Source organism: Panthera onca, chromosome D2 (genome assembly GCF_046562875.1).
Source record: "Panthera onca isolate mPanOnc1 chromosome D2, mPanOnc1 haplotype 2, whole genome shotgun sequence".
Lineage (NCBI taxonomy): Eukaryota > Metazoa > Chordata > Mammalia > Carnivora > Felidae > Panthera > Panthera onca.
The window spans coordinates 54,553,700-54,573,786 of NC_138349.1; the positions used below are offsets into that span (position 1 = coordinate 54,553,700).

Consider the following 20,087-nt stretch of genomic DNA (forward strand, 5'->3'; position numbering starts at 1 on the left):
CACCACATCTTCTTTATCCATTCATCCATCGATGGACATTTGGGGTCTTTCCATACTTTGACTATTGTCAATAACACTGCTATAAACATTGGGGTGCATGTGCCCCTTTGAAACAGTATACCTGTATCCCTGGAATAAATACCTAGTAGTGCAATTGCTGGGTCATAGGGTAGTTCTATTTTTAATTTTGTTGAGGAACCTCCATACTGTTTTCCAGAGTGGCTGCACCAGTTTACAGTCTCACCAGCAGTGCAAAAGAGATCCTCTTTCTCCACATCCTCGCCAACATCTGTTGTTGCCTGAGTTGTTAATGTTAGACATTCTGACAGGTGTGAGGTAGTATCTTGTTGTGGTTTTGATTTATATTGTGATGTGGAGCATTTTTTCATGTGTCGATTGGCCATCTGGATGTCTTCTTTGGAGAAGTGTCTGTTCATGTCTTTTGCCCATTTCTTCACTGGATTATTTGGTTTTTTGGGTGTTGAGTTTGATAAGCTTTCTATAGATTTTATCTGATATGTCATTTGCAAATATCTTCTCCCATTCCATCGGTTGCCTTTTTTTTTTTAATTTTTTTTTTTTTTTTTTTTTTTTAAATTTTTTTTTTCAACGTTTATTTATTTTTGGGACAGAGAGAGACAGAGCATGAACGGGGGAGGGACAGAGAGAGAGGGAGACACAGAATCGGAAACAGGCTCCAGGCTCTGAGCCATCAGCCCAGAGCCTGACGCGGGGCTCGAACTCACGGACCGTGAGATCGTGACCTGGCTGAAGTCGGACGCTTAACCGACTGCGCCACCCAGGCGCCCCTTTTAATTTTTTTTTAATGTTTATTTATTTTTGAGACAGAGAGAGACAGAGCATGAACGGGGGAGGGTCAGAGAGAGAGAGGGAGACACAGAATCTGAAACAGGCTCCAGGCTCTGAGCTGTCAGCACAGAGCCCAACGCGGGGCTTGAACTCACGAACCACGAGATCATGACCTGAGCTGAAGTCAGATGCTTAACCGACTGAGCCACCCAGGCGCCCTCATCGGTTGCCTTTTAGTTTTGCTGATTGTTTCCTTTACTGTGCAGAAGATTTTTATTTTGATGAGGTCCCAATAGTTCATTTTTGTGTTTTCTTTTTAATTAAAAAAAAATTCTCAGGTGCAAAGAGCTGTCACTCAGTTTATGCTATACCATTGTTGTACATGCTCCTCTGTTTAATATTTATATTCTTTTATCTAGTTCCATTTGATTTATTTTTGATTTTTAAATTTTTAATTTTATTGTTCCCTCTGGAACTTTAAGTCCTGAATTCAGAAAAATTTGCATACTGCTTCACTGTTGCTTCACTGTAATTTATTTTCTTTTGGAACTCTTCTTAAATGTATCTTGAATGTTCACAACCTATACTGTATATCTTGTAGCTGTTCTGTTACATATTTTTTATTTTATTAGAGAAAGAGCACAATCAGGGGAGAGGGGAAGCTGGAGAGAGAGAAAGAGAGAATCCTAAGCATGCTTCAGACTCAGTGCGAAGCTTGATCCCACAACCCTGGTATCATGGCCTGAGTCGAAATCAAGAATTGGACGCTCAACTGACTGAGCCACCCAGGCATACATACCTGTTACAGTTTTTCTCATGAGTTCTTTTCCTAATCTCCTAGGGTCTCTTTTTTCTTTCTTCCAAATTTTTTTTATGGAAATAAAATAGTTAAATCATAACATTTATCAGGCTGTGTGCTGACAGCTCAGAACCTGGAGCCTGCTCCAGATTCTGTGTCTCCCTTCTCTGCCCTTCCTTCCCTCCCTCCCTCCCTCTCTCTCTCTCTCTCTCTCTCTCTCTCTCTCAAAAATAAATAAACTTAAAAAAAAAAATTAAGGGTGCCTGGGTGGTTCAGTCTGTTAAGTGTCTGACTCCGGCTCAGGGCACGATCTCAACGATTCATGAGTTCGAGCCTCGCGTTGGGCTCTGTGCTGACAGCTCAGCAGCTGGAGCCTGCTTCAGATTCTGTCTCCATCTCTCTGTGCCCCTCCCCCACTCACACTCTTTCTCTCTCTCTTTCTCTCTCTCTCTCTCTCTCTCTCTCTCTCAAAAACAAACATTAAAAAAAATTTAAAAACATAACATTTACCACATTACCAATTTTTAAGTGTACAGTTTATCATAGAGTGTAATCATTGTCTCACTATCCATTACCGAAACTGTTTTCGTCTTATAAAACTGAAAATATATACCCATTAAACAATAACTCTTTACTACCCTCCTCTCCCAACCCCTGGAAACCACCATTCTACTTTCTCTTCATGATTTTGAATGCTAAAAATACCTCATAGATACTGAATCATACAGTTTGTATTTTTCTGACTGGCTTATTGCACTTCATATAATGTCTTCAAGATTCATCATGTTTTAGCGTATGTCAGAATTTCCTTACTTTTGGGGGCTGAATAATATTCCAGGATATGTATTTACCACATTTTTGCTCATCCATTCATCCATTGGCAGATACTTGGATTGCTTCCACATTGTAACTGTTGTGGAAAATGATCCTGTGAATGTAGATATACAGATATCTATTTGAGACCTTGCTTTCTGTTCTTTGGGTATACACTCTGAAGTGAAATTGCTAGATCATATGGTAATCCTATCTTATTTTTCTTATGGAAGCCCATACTGTTTTCCACAGTGATGTGCCATTTTACATTCCTACCAACAAGGGTTCTATTTTTCTCATATCTTTGCCAGTGCTTGTTATATTCTGTTCTTCTTATATTAGTCATCCTAACAGATGTGAAGCAGTATCTCAGTATAGTTTTCATTTGCATTTCCATGATGATCAGTGATGTGGAACAACTTTGCATGTGCTTAGTGGTCAGTTGTATATCTTCTTTGGATAAATGTCTGTTCACATCCTTTGCCCATTTTTGAATTCCATTTTTGTTTTTTTAATATAATCTGTTTGTTAACTCCTTATCAGATATATGTTTGCAACAATTTCTTCGCATTCTATGGATTACCTCCTTACTGTATTGATATTATCTTTTGATGCACAAAATTTAAAAACTTTCATGAAGTCCACTTTGTCTCTTTTTTTTTCCTCTGTTGCTTGTGCATCTAGTATCATATCCAAGAAATTGTTGCCCAATCTGATGTCATGAAGCTTTTGTATGTTTTCTTCTATAAGTTTTATAATTTTAGGTCTTTCATTTTGGTCTTTAACCCAAGTTAACTTTTTAATGTAGAGTTAGATAAGGGTTCAACATTTTTTTTTTTTTTTTTTTTGCGTGTGGATACCAATTTTCCCAGCACCATTTGTTGAAAAGACTATCCTTTATCCATTAAATGGTTGTTTCTCCTTTGTCAAAAATCATTTGACCATATATGTGAGGGTTTATTTCTGGCTCTCTTCTATTCCATTGATCTGTATATCTGTCTTTATGTCGGTACCACATTCTTTTGATGACTGTGCTTTTGTATTAAGTCTTAAAATCAGCATGTAGTAGTCCTCCAGCTCTTTTCTTCTTTTTTCACAATTGATTTGGCTACATGGAGTCCTTAGGGATTCCATGGCATGCATTGGTTGTTTCCATACCTTGGCTATTGTGACTAATGCTGTCATGAACATGGCAGTACAGATATCTCTTCACTATACTGATTTTGTTTCCTTTGGCAGAAGTGGGTTTTCTGAATGATATGGTAGTTCTATTTCTGGGTTTCTTGAGGAACCTCCATGCTATTTTCCATTAAGGCTGAACCAATTTACTTTCTCACCAACAGTGCAAAATGTTCCCTTTTCTCCATATCCTCATCTACACTTGTTATCTTTTTTCTTTTTGATGATAACCATCTAATAGGTTTGAGGTGGTATCTCCTTGTGGTTTTAATTTGCATTTTCCTGATAATTAGTGATGTTGAGCATCTTTTCATGTATCCATTGGCCATTTGGATGTCCTCCTTGAAAAAATGTCTGTTTAGGTCATTCTGCCCATTTAATTCAATTGATTTTTGTGGGTTGTTTTTGGTTTTGCTATTTATTTGTTTGTTTGTTTGTTTATTGCCTTTTAAAGTTTTTATTTTAATTCCAGTTAGTTAACATACAGTGTTAGTTTCAATTGTACCACATAGTGATTTAACAATTCCATATGTCACCTAGTACTCATCAAAACAAGTGTACTCCTTAATCCTCATCACCTGTTTAACCCATCCCCCCAACCCACTCCTCTCTGGTAACCATCAGTTCTCTATATTTAAGAGTCTGGTTTTTTTGTCTCTTTCCTTTGCTCATTTCTTTTGTTTCTTAAATTCCAGATATGAGTGAAAATCTTATGGTATTTGCCTTTCTCTGACTTAGTTTGCTTAGCATTATACCCTCTAGACCCATCCATGTTGTTGCAAATGGCAAGATGTCATTCTTTTTTATGCTGAGTTATATTTCATACCCCCTCTTCTTTATCCATTCATCTATCAATGGACATCAGGTTGCTTCCATAATATGGCTGTTATAAATAATGCTGTGTATTTTTCCCTCCAATTCTGGTCACATTTGCTTTATATATTTAGGTTCTCTGTGTTGGATGCATAACTATTCAGAAATCTTATATTCTCTTTATGAATTGACCTTTTATTATTATATTATTCTCTTCGTTGTCCCTTGCTAAAGTCTTTGGCTTAAAGTGTGTTTTGTTTGGTAGTATAGCTACTCCTGCTTTCCTCTTGGCTTCCATTTGCATGGAATATCTTTTACCATCAACTTCACTTCTGCTTGTGTGTGTCCTAAAAACTGAAATGAGCTTTTTGTATACAGTATAGTTGGGTATTATTTTTTTATTTCAACATTCTGTTTCTTTTGATTGCAGGATTTAATCCATTACATTTGAAGTAATTATTGATAGATATGGGTTTACTATTGCCATTTTGTTATTTGTTTTCAGAGTGTTTTGTAATTCCTTTACCCTTTATTTCCTTTCTTGTTCTCTTCCTTTGTGACTTGATCATTTTCTGTACCAGTATGCCTAGATTTTTTTTTTCTTTTCACCTTTTGTGTATCTGGTGTAGGTTTTTGCTTTATGATTACCATGGGCTTACATAAAATATCTTGTAACAGTGTATTTTAAGCAATAACAGCTTAACTTCTAATGTATACAAAAGCTCTACATTTATACTTTTATGTTTTTAATATCATAATTTATGTCTTTTTACATTGTTTATCCATTTACAGATTATTATAGTTATGTTTAATACTTTTTAAAAAATCTCCATGTTAATGAGAAGTGATTTACCCACCACCATTACAAAATTAAGAGTGTTCTGAAATTAACTATATATTTACATTCACCAGTGAGTTTTACATTTTTATATGTTTTGCTTATACTGATGTCTCTTTGTTTTAGGTTCAGGAATTACCTTTAAAGAAGAAATAAGTTTATTGGGGCGCCTGGGTGACTCACTCAGTTGAGCGTCCAACTTTAGCTTAGGTCATGATCTTAGGGTTTTTGAGTTCGAGTCCCACCTTGGGCTTTCTTCTGTCAGTGAGGAGCCTGCTCTGATCCTCTGTTCCCCCTATCTCTGCACCTCCCCCATTCACATTCTGTCTCTCAAAAATAAATAAAACTTTTTTTTAAAGTTTATAAAAATTAAGTTAACGTAGTCTCTACACTCAACATGGGGCTTGAACTCAATGATCCTGAGATCAAGGGCCACATGCTCTACCAGTTGAGTCAGCCAGGCACCTCAGGTTCAGAAATTACCTTTAACATTTCTTGTAAGAGTGATCTAGTGTTGATGAACTCCTTCAGCTTTTATTTTCTTGGAAAACTCTGTAATGTGTCTCATTGTGTGTTTCTTTGGATTCATCATGTTTAGGACTCTGAGTTTCCTGGGTCTCCATGTCTGTTTCTTTTCCCAGATTGGGATATTTTCAGTCATTTCTTTGAATAAGTTTTCTGCCTCTTTCTCTCATTCTTTCTCCTTCTGGGATCCCTTTAATGTGCACTTTGGTCCATTTGACGATGTGCTATATATAGTCCCTTAAGCTGTCTTCATTCTTTTTTATTCTCTTTTCTTTTGTTACTATAATTAGGCAGTTTCCTTAATTTTTCCGCCAGAAATTAATTTGCTTTATATTCAGTGAGACTGGTGTCATAGGGCTTGGAATTTTATAAAACTTCAAGAGGTCATCCTGTAATAGATGATTGTTACTATGGATGGCCAGAAATTCACTAGATGAAAAAGAGAGGGAGTTCTTAACATGGAAAACAGCTGTTAGGGTACAGATTGGGTGTTATAAATCACCTCTTGAAAGAAAATGTGCCAGACACTAATTTATTACAAGATCTTTCTGCGTGCTACCTTTTCCAAGGTCTGACTGCAATCTGCATTCAAAGCTTATGTATGAGTTCTGACATCAGGGCCCACAGGGATTCACAGTCACTTGCATTCACTTGGTCTCAAGATATAGCCTTGGTTTTCCTTAAGCATTGTACCAAAATTAAACCCGAGAACTGGTTTTGGGACCAGCAGTTTTATTGAAGAGAACTGTCTTAGCATTAGCATCATGAAGTTCCAGAATGTTTTAAGTAAATGATTGAATGTAACTATTATAATTCCCTTAGTAAATCTTTTCTCCAGGCTAACCATCTCAAAATTCTTCACCACTTTTCTATATATCTTGGCTTCTAAGCCATTATTATCTTGGATGCTATATTCCAAACGCTTTATGAAATAGTTTGTTAGAATTCCTTTGAATAAAGCCACTTAAAAGGAGACTGCTTTGTATCATTATATCATTTGTTATGGTGTGATCTCCAAGATACATTACTAAGTGAAAAAAAATAAAATATGTACTATACAGTATGTCTATATTAAACTCTTAACAATATGGGAATGCAAAAAGTCTATTACTTTCCTTGGCCTATTGTTTGAAACCAAAACTAATAATATTCAGAAACATAATTTAGGGACTTGCAACAATCAACAAATCTGGTTTGAGTCTGAAAATTATTGACTTTTAAGTTGTTGTCTTTCTATCTTTATCTTGTATAAGATTGACTTAAGTTTTTAGTTCACAAAAACATCTTTGGCAGTAGCTATAGCTTATACCCTAAACATTACAAACTGATTATTTTTGTTGTCGTTATTCTGAAGAACAAGAATACAGATGTCCTAAAGTTATTTCTTCTATAGCCAGTATTATCCGGCAGGTAGTTACAATATAATATAAAAGGGCCTTTGAGTTAAGACTTGTAGCTATGTCTTAAGGCTTAGTGTGTTTGCCACATGCAAAATGTTTTTTGATAAACAGTACTCAGATTTTAATGCAAATGAGTCTTGGAAGATTCCTGTCATGTATAGTTATAAATTAGAGATCCTTTCCTAGTTGCTGAAAGCATATCAGGTAGTGGAATTAAGACTCTTGAACGGCTGCAGTCAGTGACCTCAAAGTGACCATTTAGCCAGGAGTGGCAATTACAGTATTAGTTGTGTTAATATGGCAAATTGAAAACATTAATAATTTTTTTAATATTAGCAAATTGCTTTTTAGACTTTGAACTGTTGGATTTTTAGATTGTATTGCCTTGACATTTCCTACTGGTTATTTATAAGCTACTATTTATTTTTGGCTATCTCAACATCTAAAATTCAGGTATGAGAGAAATCTTTTCACCAGAGTGCTGTGTAGCTGGTATTTTGGTAAAGATTTTTCTCATACCTATATTTGTAAGATAAGATTATGCAGAAGATGCACTGTTTTGTATGTTGCATACACAGAATCACAGCTTGGATGCCAGATAAAAAATGGGCCTATTAATATTATACCCTTTTAGTTTAATATATGCCATATTTGATTTTGTTACTATTCAAGTATTTACTTGTGTTCTTCCCAGCTCTGCTCTTTTCTAAATATGGCATAGGTAGGGGTGGCTGGGTGGCTCAGTCGGTTAAGCATCCAACTCTGAATTTTGTCTCAGATCCTGATCTCATGGTTTGTGAGATTGAGCCCCAATGTCAGCGCAGTGCCTGCTTGGGATTCTCTCTCCCTCTCTCTCTCTCTTTTTATGCCCCTCCCTCACTCATGTAACTCTCTCCCTCAAAATAAGAAACTTTTTTTAAATAAGAAAATAAATGTGATATATATAAAGGATTTTGTAATCAAAAGTAAAAGGTTTTTTGCCTCAGACTTGTTAATTGAGTTTCCATGATGTGTAGTTTTATTTTTTTAATGCTATAATTCAATGTACTTTGTGTTTGAAAGATCATTAGCTGTTTAAACCTATGGATTCCTAATTCTGTCTTGTTTTAGGATTTAAGAAATTGCATCAAAGTAAAAACTGTAAAATCAATCCCTTTAAAAAAAAAACTTGGTATTTTGGAATCTGTAGGCTTCCGTGTATGTGTCATTATACCCTATTACTGAAACCTTTTGAATTATATGATATTTTCAAATTGTGGCTTTCAGTAATTTAAGAAATTAGAAAATTATTCACAAAAAATTCTAAACAAAAGTTAAGTATTTTCTCAACTGGAATATGAATGTTATATCAGAGGGGAAAGGTTGAAAAGTTTTTGATATTCAAGTTTATGTCTAGTATAAAAAATCAGTTGTAGAAAAAAAATATATAATAGAATAACTCCAGATATAAGATGGAAAATATATGAAAATGAGAACTGCTTAATATAGTAACACTCTGAATTTCTAATTTCAGGTGATGGAATATGAGAATAGGATTCGAGCATATTCCACACCAGACAAGATCTTCCGCTATTTTGCCACCTTGAAAGTAATCAATGAACCTGGTGAATCTGAAGTGTTTATGACCCCCCAAGATTTTGTGCGATCCATAACACCTAATGAAAAACAACCAGAACGTAAGTGCTAACGGGAAAAATAAGATTATGATATTAATTTTTTTATGTTCTTCTTTGTATTGCCTAAACGTTATAGGTCCATGCAATAATTATATTCATTGTGTACTGACTGAATGTCACGTATTATTCCAGTCTTTAGCAGTATAAAAGAGGAGCCCACAGTCTAATGAGCCAATCCTCAACCAGGGTACCGGGTTGAGGAGATTGTAGCCAGGTATCATCTACTGGAAAGATTTAAAGACATATGGTACTTGTTGTCATTGGGCCAAGTGATTGCAGATGGGACAAGCAGCAGACAGACTAAAAAGCCTAGAAAGGAGGAGACTTTGGGGGAAGACATTTCAGGGTGTAGGAGCTTCGAAGAACCATTGCGTATACCTGGAAATCCAGAGTGTGGCATGCATGCCCAGGGCCAGACACATGCTTGGAAAACACTTGAGTGAGCTTGTACTTCTTGCTGATCTTTGTGCCCCATGCAGGGAAGTAGTGAAAGTTAAGGCAGAGATGTAGCAGCTCTAGCTAAAAATTAAAGGAGGTCCCCAGCTCAGAGCCAGTCTGCAAACATTAAGAGAGTTGGTGTTTTTTTTGTTTTGTTTTGTTTTCATTCTTTTTGCCTCAAACATTTGAATAAGTCTTTGTCCGGTCACTTGCTATTTAGATAATAGAACAGAAATTTCAACGATGACACAAAACAGAGAACACAGCCTTTGCAAAAAAAATATTTTGGAAAAAAACCACTAAACATTGATGAATGTAGTCTTCCACAATGTATATCACACCAAACACTGGGAAATAGGGAGAATCTGGTTTTCAGAATTACCCCATTATAATATTCAAAATGTTCAATCTTTAATAAAACAATTTCATGGCATACTAATAATCAGGAATAAATGACCCATCAATAGAAAGAAAAAGAAATTGACAGAAACCATCCCTGAGGAAGCCCAAGCATTGCACTTACTAGATAATGACTTTAAGTTAACTGTCTCAGGGCACTTGGGTGGCTCAGCTGGTTAAGCGTCCAACTTTGGCTCAGGTTATGGTCTCAGGGTTCGTGGGTTTGAGGCCTGTGTCGAGCTTGGTGCTGACAACTCAGCCTGGAGCCTCTTGGGATTCTGTGTCTCCCTCTCTCTCTCTGCCCCGTTCACACACTAGGGCGCGCTCGCTCTCTCTCACTCACTCTCAAAAATAAATAAACATTAAGAAAAAAAAGATGTTAATTATAATCCCCCAATTAGACATTAAGAAAATAACTCTTTCAAGACAAAGACATTACGTATTGATAAAAGGATTAGTTCCTCAAGAAGATATAAGCGTGGTAAATATATACATACCAAATGACCGACCCCAAAATATATGAAGGAAACTGACAGAATTAAAGGGAAGAATAGTTCTTCAGTAATAGTCGGAGACTTCAGTACTGCCATTTTGATAATGGATAGAACATTTAGAAAGAAGGTTAGTGAAGAAAGAGGACTTAATGCTATAAGCCAATTAGACCAAATACACATTTATAGAACATTCCACTCAAGAGCAGCAGAATACAGTCTTTTCAGGTGCATATCAAACATTCTCCAGAATAGACAAGATAGACTGTATATTAGGTTATGAAATAAATCTTAATGAATTTCAAATATTAAAATGATACAGAGTATCTTTTCTGATTACAATAGAATGAAACAATCCATATGTAACAGAAGGAAAACTAGAAAATTCATAAATATGTGGAAAGTAAACAGCATACACTTAACCCCTGGATCAGAGAAGAAATCACAAGAGAAGTTGGAAAATACTTTGAATAAATGAAAGAGAAAATAGAATTTAACAAAACTTATGCAGTGCTGCAAAGTAGTGCATAGAAGGAAACTCATAGCTATAAACACCAACATTTAAAAAATTTTTTTAAATGTTTATTTCTGAGATTGACAGAGAGAGAGAGAGAGAGAGAGCGCGCGCGCATGAGTGGAGGAGGGGCAGAGAGAGAGGGAGACACAGAATCCAAAGCAGGCTCCAGGCTCTGAGCTCTCAGCACAGAGCCTGACACGGGGCTCAAACTCATGAACTGCGAGATTATGACCTGAGCGGAGTTGGTCATCTAACTGACTGAGCTACCCAGGCGCCCCTATAACCACCAACATTTAAAAAGAAGAATGATCTCAAATCAGTTTCCTAAAAACGGGTGTTGGAACTAAAAAGAAGAGCAGACAAAACCCAAAGATAGAGAAATAAATAATAAATGTTAATGCAGCAATAAATGGAGAATAGAAAAACAATAGAGCAAATCAACAAACAAAATTTGATTCTTCGAAAAGATCCAAAAAAATGAGGGGCCTTTAGCTAGACCAGGAAAAAAAAGAAGCAAAATAACTAAAATCAGAAATGCAAGTGGGGACATTACTACCTACTTATAGAAATAAAAAGGATTATAAGAGACTACTATGAAGGATTGTATGCCAACAAATTGAATTACCTAGATAAAGATGGAAAAATTTCCAGACACAAACTACCAGAGCTCTTATAATTCAACAAAAAGACAAACAACTCAATTAACAAATGGGAAAGGACTTGAATGTACATTTCTCCAGATAAATATGCAAATGGCCAATAAGCACATGAGAACATGCTAAATGTCATTAAGCATGAGGGAAATACAGATCAAAAACACTATATACTACCTCACACGCATATTTAAAAAACAAAGAAGTGTTGGTGATTATGTGTAGAAATTAAAGCCCTCATCTATTGCTGGTAAGAATGTAAAATGGTGCAAACACTATGGAGAACAATTTGTCCATTTCTCAGAAACATGGAATTAGCCGTATGACCCAACACTTCCACGAGTAGTATAAGCCCGAATGAATTGAAAACAGGTGCTCGAATGAGTGCCTGTACACGAATATTCACAGCAACACTATTCACAATACCCCAAAAATGGAAACACCCCAAATGTCATTTAACAGATGAATGGATAAACAAAGTATAGCGTATACATACAATGGAATATTCAGATGTGGTTGAACCTTGACAACATTATGTTAAGTGAAACAAGCTAAAGACAAAAGGCCACATATCCTCTGATTTTATTTATGTGAAATATCTAATATAGGTAAATCCATAGAGATAGAAAGTGGGTTGTTAGTTGCCAACAGCTTGTTGGGGGAATGAGAACAGATTGCTTAATTGGTGTGAGAATTTCTATTTTGGAGTGATGAAAAGGTTTTAGAACTAGATAGAGGTGGTAGTTATGCAACACCGAAGTACTAAATGCCACTGAACTGGATGGATACTTTGAAATGGTGATTTTATGTTAATGGAATTTCACCTCAATTTTTAAAAGTGGAAAAAAGAATGTGCAGTCAGTCCTCATTTGCAAATTTTGTGTTTGCAAGTTTGCATCCTCACTAAAAGGTACTTGTAATCCCATAATCAGTACTTGCAGTGCTTTTGAGTCATCTGCAGATACATGCAGAGCAGCAAAAATTTGAGTCACCCATTACATATGTTGGCCAGCTGAAGTCAAGCAAACGAAGACTCTGCCTTTTTGTTTCAGTTTTCTTTCTTTAAACAAGTGTCCATGGAGGGAGGGCAGGAGAGAAAGAGAGAGAGAATAAAATGTCTTAAACAGAAACGCACATAAATCAAGTTTATATATCGATCAGTTAACAAAAATGTTGTGACCAGAGGTTCGAGAAACCCAACCCTGTATTTCCCCCAGGAGAAATAGGTCAGTATTCAGCACTTCATTTTTCATGGCAATTTTATAGAGCATAAATGCCACAATTAGCAGAAATCAGTTGTATATGGTACAGGAGTAGGATATAAAAATGAAACTGTTCTTTTACAGGGTATGTTTAAAGAAGATATCCTAAAGGGGGCAGCAGTTGAGTTAAGCTTTGAAGTATGAATAATAGGGGTGCCTGGATGGCTCAGTCAGTGAGTGTCCAACTTTGGCTTAGGTCATGATCTCATGGTTCGTGGGTTTGAGCCTCGCGTTGGGCTCTGTGCTGACAGCTCAGAGCCTGGAGCCTGCTTCAGATTCTGTGTCTCCCTCTCTCTCTCTGCCCCTCCTCAGCTTGTGCTCTCTCTCTCAAAAATAAATAAAAATTTTTAAAAAAGAAGAAAACTGAATAGCAATTCATCATGTATTTGAGAGGGAAAAGGCATCATTCAGATTGAGTAAATTGTATGGTCAGAATACAGATGTGAAATAGCAGTGTGAGCTTGGGGAACCAGCAAGAGTTATGTTTTCTAACCAGGGAGTTTATAATGTTTTGCCCATATTTATTAACATTAAATATCTCTAGGACAAATGAAAACTCCAGGTAGAACTATCACCTCTCAGCAGTACAGGAAATCTATATATTTATATATTTTGTTACAGAAATTTTCAAATATAAAAATGCAGAGAATAAAATCAATTATAAATCAGCCTATATATACCTATCACTTAGCTTCAACAGTTGTCAACACATGGCCAATCTTTTTTTTTTTTTTAAGTTTATTTATTTTGAGAGAGAGAGCAAAGAAGGGGCAGAGAGAGGGAGAGAGAGAATCCCAAGCAGGCTCCATACTGTCAGTGCAGAGTCCAATGTGGGCTCAAACTCATGAGCCACAAGATTATGACCTGAGCTGAAATCAAGAGTTGGATGCTTAACCAAATGAGCTACCCAGTCACCCCAACACATGGCCAATCTTATTTCATTTATAACTTTCTTATTTCTTCTCCTCACTCTAGATTGTTTTAAAGCCATTCAGACATATCATTTAATCTGTAAATACCTGTGTGTGTCTAAAAGATAAGTACTAAAAAAACCAATAACAATAATTTTTAAATGCTACATTTTTTGAAAATAGCATTTATTTCTTAATAGCATATATCCAGGCACTGTTCAAATTTCCTTCTCTAAAAAACATTATGTATAGTTTGTTTGTTCAAACCAACCTCCAAAGATGGTCATACACTGTATTTGTTACCTCTTAAGTCTTAACAGCGTTTTTTTTTTTCTCTCTCTCTTTTTTCTTACCATTTTTACAAGAAGAGTTTTATGCCTTGTTTACATCTCTCAGCCCCCCTTTCCCCTTTTTGCTCAGATTGTTGCTGCAGCAGTTAGAATAGAGGTCTAGCCTGGCAGGAAGAAACCTCAACTATACAATGCATCCCTTGCTTCCTACTTTAGAGCATCTCTGCTACTGTAGCATGGGACCTTTGCAAGAGACCACTCGACCATATGGGCATGTACACACGTATGGAGGTACAAAGGAGTTTACTCTTTGTTGAGACTTGGTAGATAAATACTCTCTTCTCCATTGTCTTGGGTGGTCAGTTCTGAGACACAAACTACATGGTTTCTTAGATGGGCCAAGGAGAAGTGCGCCCCAGTTGTCTAAAGCAGCAGTCAGCTCCATAACACACCCTTGAATTGGCTTTCCCTCCTTTCCTGGTTCACTCTTCCTGACCCTCTTACACTTACACTTCCTGACCCTCTTCCCTACTTTTTAGGAAACTCAGTCTAGACGTCATTTATTTGTGAGGGAATATAAGTCATTTATATTATAGATTTCCCTCATTTGGGATCTTACTGATTGTATCCCTATGGTATTATTTAATATGTTCTGTACTTTGCATCTCACCCATGTTGCAAATAATGAAGCAACTAAAAGAGTATACCAAAATGTTGATTCTCTAAATGCTGAGATTATAAGGAATTATTTTACTCTTTTTTATATGTTCCTTTATTTTCTAATACACTTCATATACGTTTATTCAACAAGTATTGATTGACCTCTGTTATGAGTTAGACACTGTTCTATATGGAAGGGACGCAGTAATGAATAAAATGGGCGAAACTTCCTGTCTTTATAGAGTAGAACGTCTTTTATAATCAGAAAGAAGGTATATAAAATTTCCACTAATTGCATTGAATTTTAGATTAAGAGCCTTTTAAATTAGTTTTAGCTCCTTGTTTTGGGAGATGTGGGAGAGATTAAAGAAGGCCTCTGTGTAAGATAGGGAAAAAAGGTTATAAAATATATTCCTGGTTTTTATGGTAGTAAAATATTTTTGTACCTGTGAAATTATTTCTGATACCCAGATAAAATCTAAATTATATCAGTAACTTTAAGAATGTGTTTTGCTTCCAGTGTGACAGTGAAAATGAAGCAAGACTTGAGGCAGCTCACTGAAGATATTTGGTCATTTGAGGAAGATTATTTTTTTTCCCTTTGGAAATCATATTTTTTAATTGCTTCCACACATTTTGATATTTAACTTTGTAATCTTTTTTTTTTAATTATCAAAAGATCTGTCACACGAACAGAATAGTTACTAAATGTCTAATATGCCATGCACATTCCTGGTTTTCATAAAAAGCCAGAATAATGAATGATTGATTTCCCTTTAAGATGAAAATCATGAGGGAATATTATAATAATATTAAAATGAGATTGGAAAATTTGGCTTCATTTTTGTTTGCTCATGAACAGGAATATCCACAAATATTGATGCAGCAGAAGTAAAATATATATTATTCCTGTGTGGGTTAGAATAAAGAAAAGAGTAAGGCTGGTTTTTTATAGTTTAAATTTCTATCATCAGATGGCTGGACTCTAGCCAGTAGTTCATATTTCAGCTTTGTTTTGTCATGTCTTTCACACATACCATATCCCAGGATACCTAACAGATCTAAATTTATTAAGTTAGTTTTGGAACAGTTTAAAAATAATCACAAAGCACACAAAGTCCTAAAATTAAGCAGTTTTAAAATGAGTGGAGAGCTGATGAATTTCAGTAAAAAGCTGATTAAGAATGTTTTTGTACTGGGGCGCCTGGGTGGCTCTGTTGGCTAAGTGTCCAACTCTTGATTTTGGCTCAGATCATGATTTCGTGGTTCATGAGATTGAGCCTTGCGTTGGGCTCACGCTGACAGCAAGGGGTCCGCTTGGGATTCCCACTCTCTCCTCCCTCTCTGCCCCTACCCTCACTCGTGCGCTCTGTCTCTGCCTCTCTCTATATATAAATAAATCAACTTAAAAAAAAGAATATTTCTGTGTGACTACCAAGAAAATTTAGAGTATCCTGGGGTGCCTGGGTGGCTCAGTCAGTTAAGCGTCTACTTTGGCTCAGGTCACGATATCATGGTTCGTGAGTTCCAGCCCCGCGTCGGGCTCTGTGCTGACAGCTCAGAGCCTGGAGCCTGCTTTGGATTCTGTGTCTCCCTCTCTCTCTGCTCCTTCCCCACTCGTGCTCTGTCTCTCTCTGTCTCTCAAAAATAAATATACGTTAAAAAAAATTTTTTTTTAATTTAGAGTAGCCACAGTTAAGTAGGAGAGACATTAAATGGAAAAAAAAACAGTCTAGTATATGACTTGAATATGTTTCATCTCCCTCTATGTGCAGTCTTAATGTCAGCACCATCCCTGGTATAGTGAATGAGGCAGTTGCTTCAGGCTCTGGACTTTGAGTACTCTTGCTGCTGTAGTAACCAGTTTTACATAGCCAGCTAGTGATTGGGAGAAGCAGCAGCATGGGGAGAGTTTTTAAAGTACTATATAGAAAAACTTGAGCTTTGGTCAAGACAGAGAAGATCCCTATTTCCTTTTCACCTTACCCCACTGACTGACTGTATTTATATTGACCTGATTGTCCTGGATTCCATATTCTGTCAAGAATGACCCTTCATGCATTTAATAGTCTCACCTAGCACACTTTTAACTTTGAGACACATAATTTTATACTTGACCATCTACAATGGGTTCTGGTTCAAGATGGTGATGTAGGAGGATACTGAATCTCCTCCCACAGACACACCAAATCTGCAGCTACATACAAAACAGTTTCCTCTGAAAGAAATCCAAAAACTAGATGAGCAACTCCTACACATTGGACAAATGAGAAAAAACCCACATTGAAATAGATAGGAGAGGCTGAGACACAGTCTTGCCATAAATTCATCCCTGGCACAGTATCCAGTGGTCAGGAGAGAACTTAGCTCTGAGTACTGGAGATGCGAGGGCATTGAATGCTACAGCTGGCACCCCAGTTTTTGTGACCTGCACCTGAGAGATGAGCTTCCTGAACATCTAGCTTTAAGGCCAAGAGGCCTTATGTCTTTAACGCCCATAGGGCTGACCCAGAGGCAGCTGCCTGAAAAGCGCCCAGTTTTTGTGAAAGTGGCCTATGTTACTTATCTTAAAGCTTCAGCCCGAGGGGCAGGCGTCTCATTTAACATACATCTAGAGGCATACAGACACACTCTCCAAAGACAGAAGCCAGTGGGCTCCCATCTTTGCACTTTCCCTCTGCCTCGCTCCAGGTTGCCAGTATCTCCCAGAAAAGAACTTGTGCACGTTTCCAGTGCTCTGGTTTGTGTCACTGCCACCCAGGACACACCCCTTGATTACCTGGCTGTGGTTGGTGGCCTGTGGGGCTTATGTTTGCAGGTCCCATACATAGGACTGTAACAAATGGAGAAACACTTCTTAATTGGCTGCTCCCCCAGGGCACAGTGCAGCAAGAGACTGAAAGACACCTCTAGTTTTTCTGTGATAGAGGCTTATTGGCTTATCTTTATTATTAGAAGAGTAGGCTTCTAATTAAACACACATCTAGGGGGGCAGCGACTGTTCTCTCCGGAGACTAGGGAGACTGACGGGTGCCATCTTCATGCTCTCTTTCCTCTGCCCCAGGTTGCAGGTGTTTCTGAGAAAGGAGCTTGTGTGCCTATCTGGCTTCCTAGTTTTTGTGGCTTCCACCCAGAAGACACATCTTTTAATAATTTGGCTCAGGTGACAGTGGGACTTGTGTTTACAGATTGAATGGATAGTAAGTAACAAACAAAAACCAATTTTTAACTGACTATCACTGCAGGGCTCAGTGCAGAAGAAGCAAACAGAAACACCCACGTCGCCTTGTTCCCTTGAAAGAGGTATATTTGCATAATTTAAAAGCTGTGGGCTGAGAGTCCAATTAGCCTGAATCTAGGTGCTGACTGAGATTTTCTTCTTTGAGATACTGAGAGATCTTGGCATACCCTCAACTACTAGGAGTCTCTAAGAATAAAGTAGGCTGCTTGGACAATCAAAGGTTTGAAAGACAATCAAGAACTAGGGCAGGGCTGAACAATAAGGTTCAGTTTCTTTCTTTCTTTTTTAACATTTAAAAACATGTTTATTTTGAGAGAGGCAGAGAGCATAAGCATGGTAGGGGCAGATAGAGAGAGGGCAACAGAGAATCCCAAGCGGGCTCTGCACTGTCAGCACAAAATCCAACACAGGGCTTGAACCTGTGAACTGTGAAATGATGACCTGAGCTGAAATCAAGAGTTGGATGCTTAACCAACTGAGCCACCCAGGCACCCCAATAAGGTTCAGTTTCTACATGAGGTCACTCCTTCAAGGTTGAGAGAGGTGGCTATTTTATCTGCATAAAAACCAGTACAGAGAGTCAAGGAAAATGAAGAAATAGAGGAATGTATTCTAAAAGGAAGAACAAGATAAAACCTTAGAAAAAAACCTTAATGAAATGGAGATAAGTGATTTACTTGATAAAGAGTTCAAAATAACAGTCATAAAAATGCCTACCAAGTTCAGGAGAATAATGCATGAATAAAGTGAGACATTCAACAAAGAGAAAATATAAGAAAGTATCAAATAGAAGTCACAGAGCTGAAGAATACAATAATGAACTGAAAAATACACTAGAGGGCTTCAATAGCAGACTAGATGAGCAGAAGAAAGGATCTGTGACCTTGAAGACAGGGCAGTGGAACTCATTCAATCAGAATAGCAAAAAAGAGAAAAGAACGAGAAAGAGTGAAGATAGCTTAAGGGACAAATGGGACAACATCAGTGGACTAACAGTCACATCATAGGAGTCCCAGAAGGAGAAAAGAAAAAGGGGCAGAAATCTTATTGGAAGAAATAATCTCTGAAAACTTCCCTGAGCTCAGGAAGGAAACAGACATCCAGATCCAGGAGCTCAGTTTTAAATAAGATTAATCCAAAGAGACTCACACCAAGACACATTTTAAGTGTCAAAAGTTAAAGACAAGGAGAGAATCTTAAAAGCAACAAGAGAAAACTTGTTACGTATAAGGGAACCTCCGTAAAACTATAAGCAGACTTTTCAGCAGAAACTTTGCAAGCCATAAGGAAATGGACCATATCCAGAAATTGCTTAAAGCAGAAAACTGCTAAACAAAAATACTCTACCCAGCAAAGCTGTCCTTCAGAATTGATGGAGAGATAAAGTTTTCTGGACAAGCAAAAGCTAAAGGAGTGTATCACCACTACACTGGCTTTATAAGAAATGTTAAAGGGAGTTCTTTAAGCTGCAACAAAAGGGCACTAATCAGTAACAGAAAAAACATGAAAGTACAGAAAATGAATATGTTTTTGAAACATTTTTGTGCTGTTTTCTCCCCAAGAAGATAAGTTACTTTAGTAGAAGAACCTTCTCTTCTAGTTTTACTTTTAGTTCCTTGTAGTGCTGCTGAGTGTAGAGAAGGTATTGATCAGCAGCAATGAACTGCCTGTTTCTATATGGCCCATGAGCTGAGAATGGTTTTTACTTTTTTCTTTTTCTTATTTAAAAAGAATTTTTTGTGATACTTGAAAATTACATGAAACTGAAATTTTGGTGTCCATGAAAGAGTTTTATTGGAGTATATCCACACATTCATTAGGTGTTGTTCATGACAGCTTTCATGCAATAGCAGAATTGAATAGTTGTAACAGAGACTATATGTGGCCCACAAAGCCTAAATATTTACTGTCTGGTCTTTTATGCAAAAAATTTACTGACCCTTTCCAAAATAATAAGAAATCTATTCATTGTTCTCTGACCCTAGTTCCTGACACAGAGCTCCTAAAGTCCTTGTAAATAAGATTCTGGGAGCTATCCAGGATATGTTCTTCTCATACTGATGGCAGAGTTGAAAGAAATGAAACCAACCTCACAAGTCCATTCCACTCCCCTCCTCTTTTCTTTCCCTCCCTTTATATTCTGTTTCTGAGATGAAACCAATTTAAATATAGGTATTAAATTGGACTTTTAATTTTTTTAAATATATAGAGAATATAGGAAATAATAGAGAATACTCTTGTAGCCATTACTTGTTTTTTTCAAATTTTAGTATTTACCCATATTTGTTTCATACCTGTATTTTGAATTATTTTGAAAACCCTGTGTATCGCTCTGAAATGTCATTTCACTCCCTGTCTTCTTAGGGATAGCC

General features: G+C 36.8%; 1 protein-coding gene across 6 annotated transcripts in view; it reads left to right on the forward strand.

The window, feature by feature from the left end:
• MICU1 (mitochondrial calcium uptake 1) overlaps positions 1 to 20,087 on the forward strand; it is a 248,400-nt gene that overhangs the window by 78,233 nt on the left and 150,080 nt on the right. For all 6 annotated transcript variants that reach the window (XM_078434361.2, XM_081790529.1, XM_081790530.1 and 3 more), the window contains one exon: positions 8,691 to 8,853. In XM_078434361.2, coding sequence (XP_078290487.1) covers positions 8,691 to 8,853 — 163 coding nt within the window. The remainder of the gene's footprint in view (positions 1 to 8,690; positions 8,854 to 20,087) is intronic.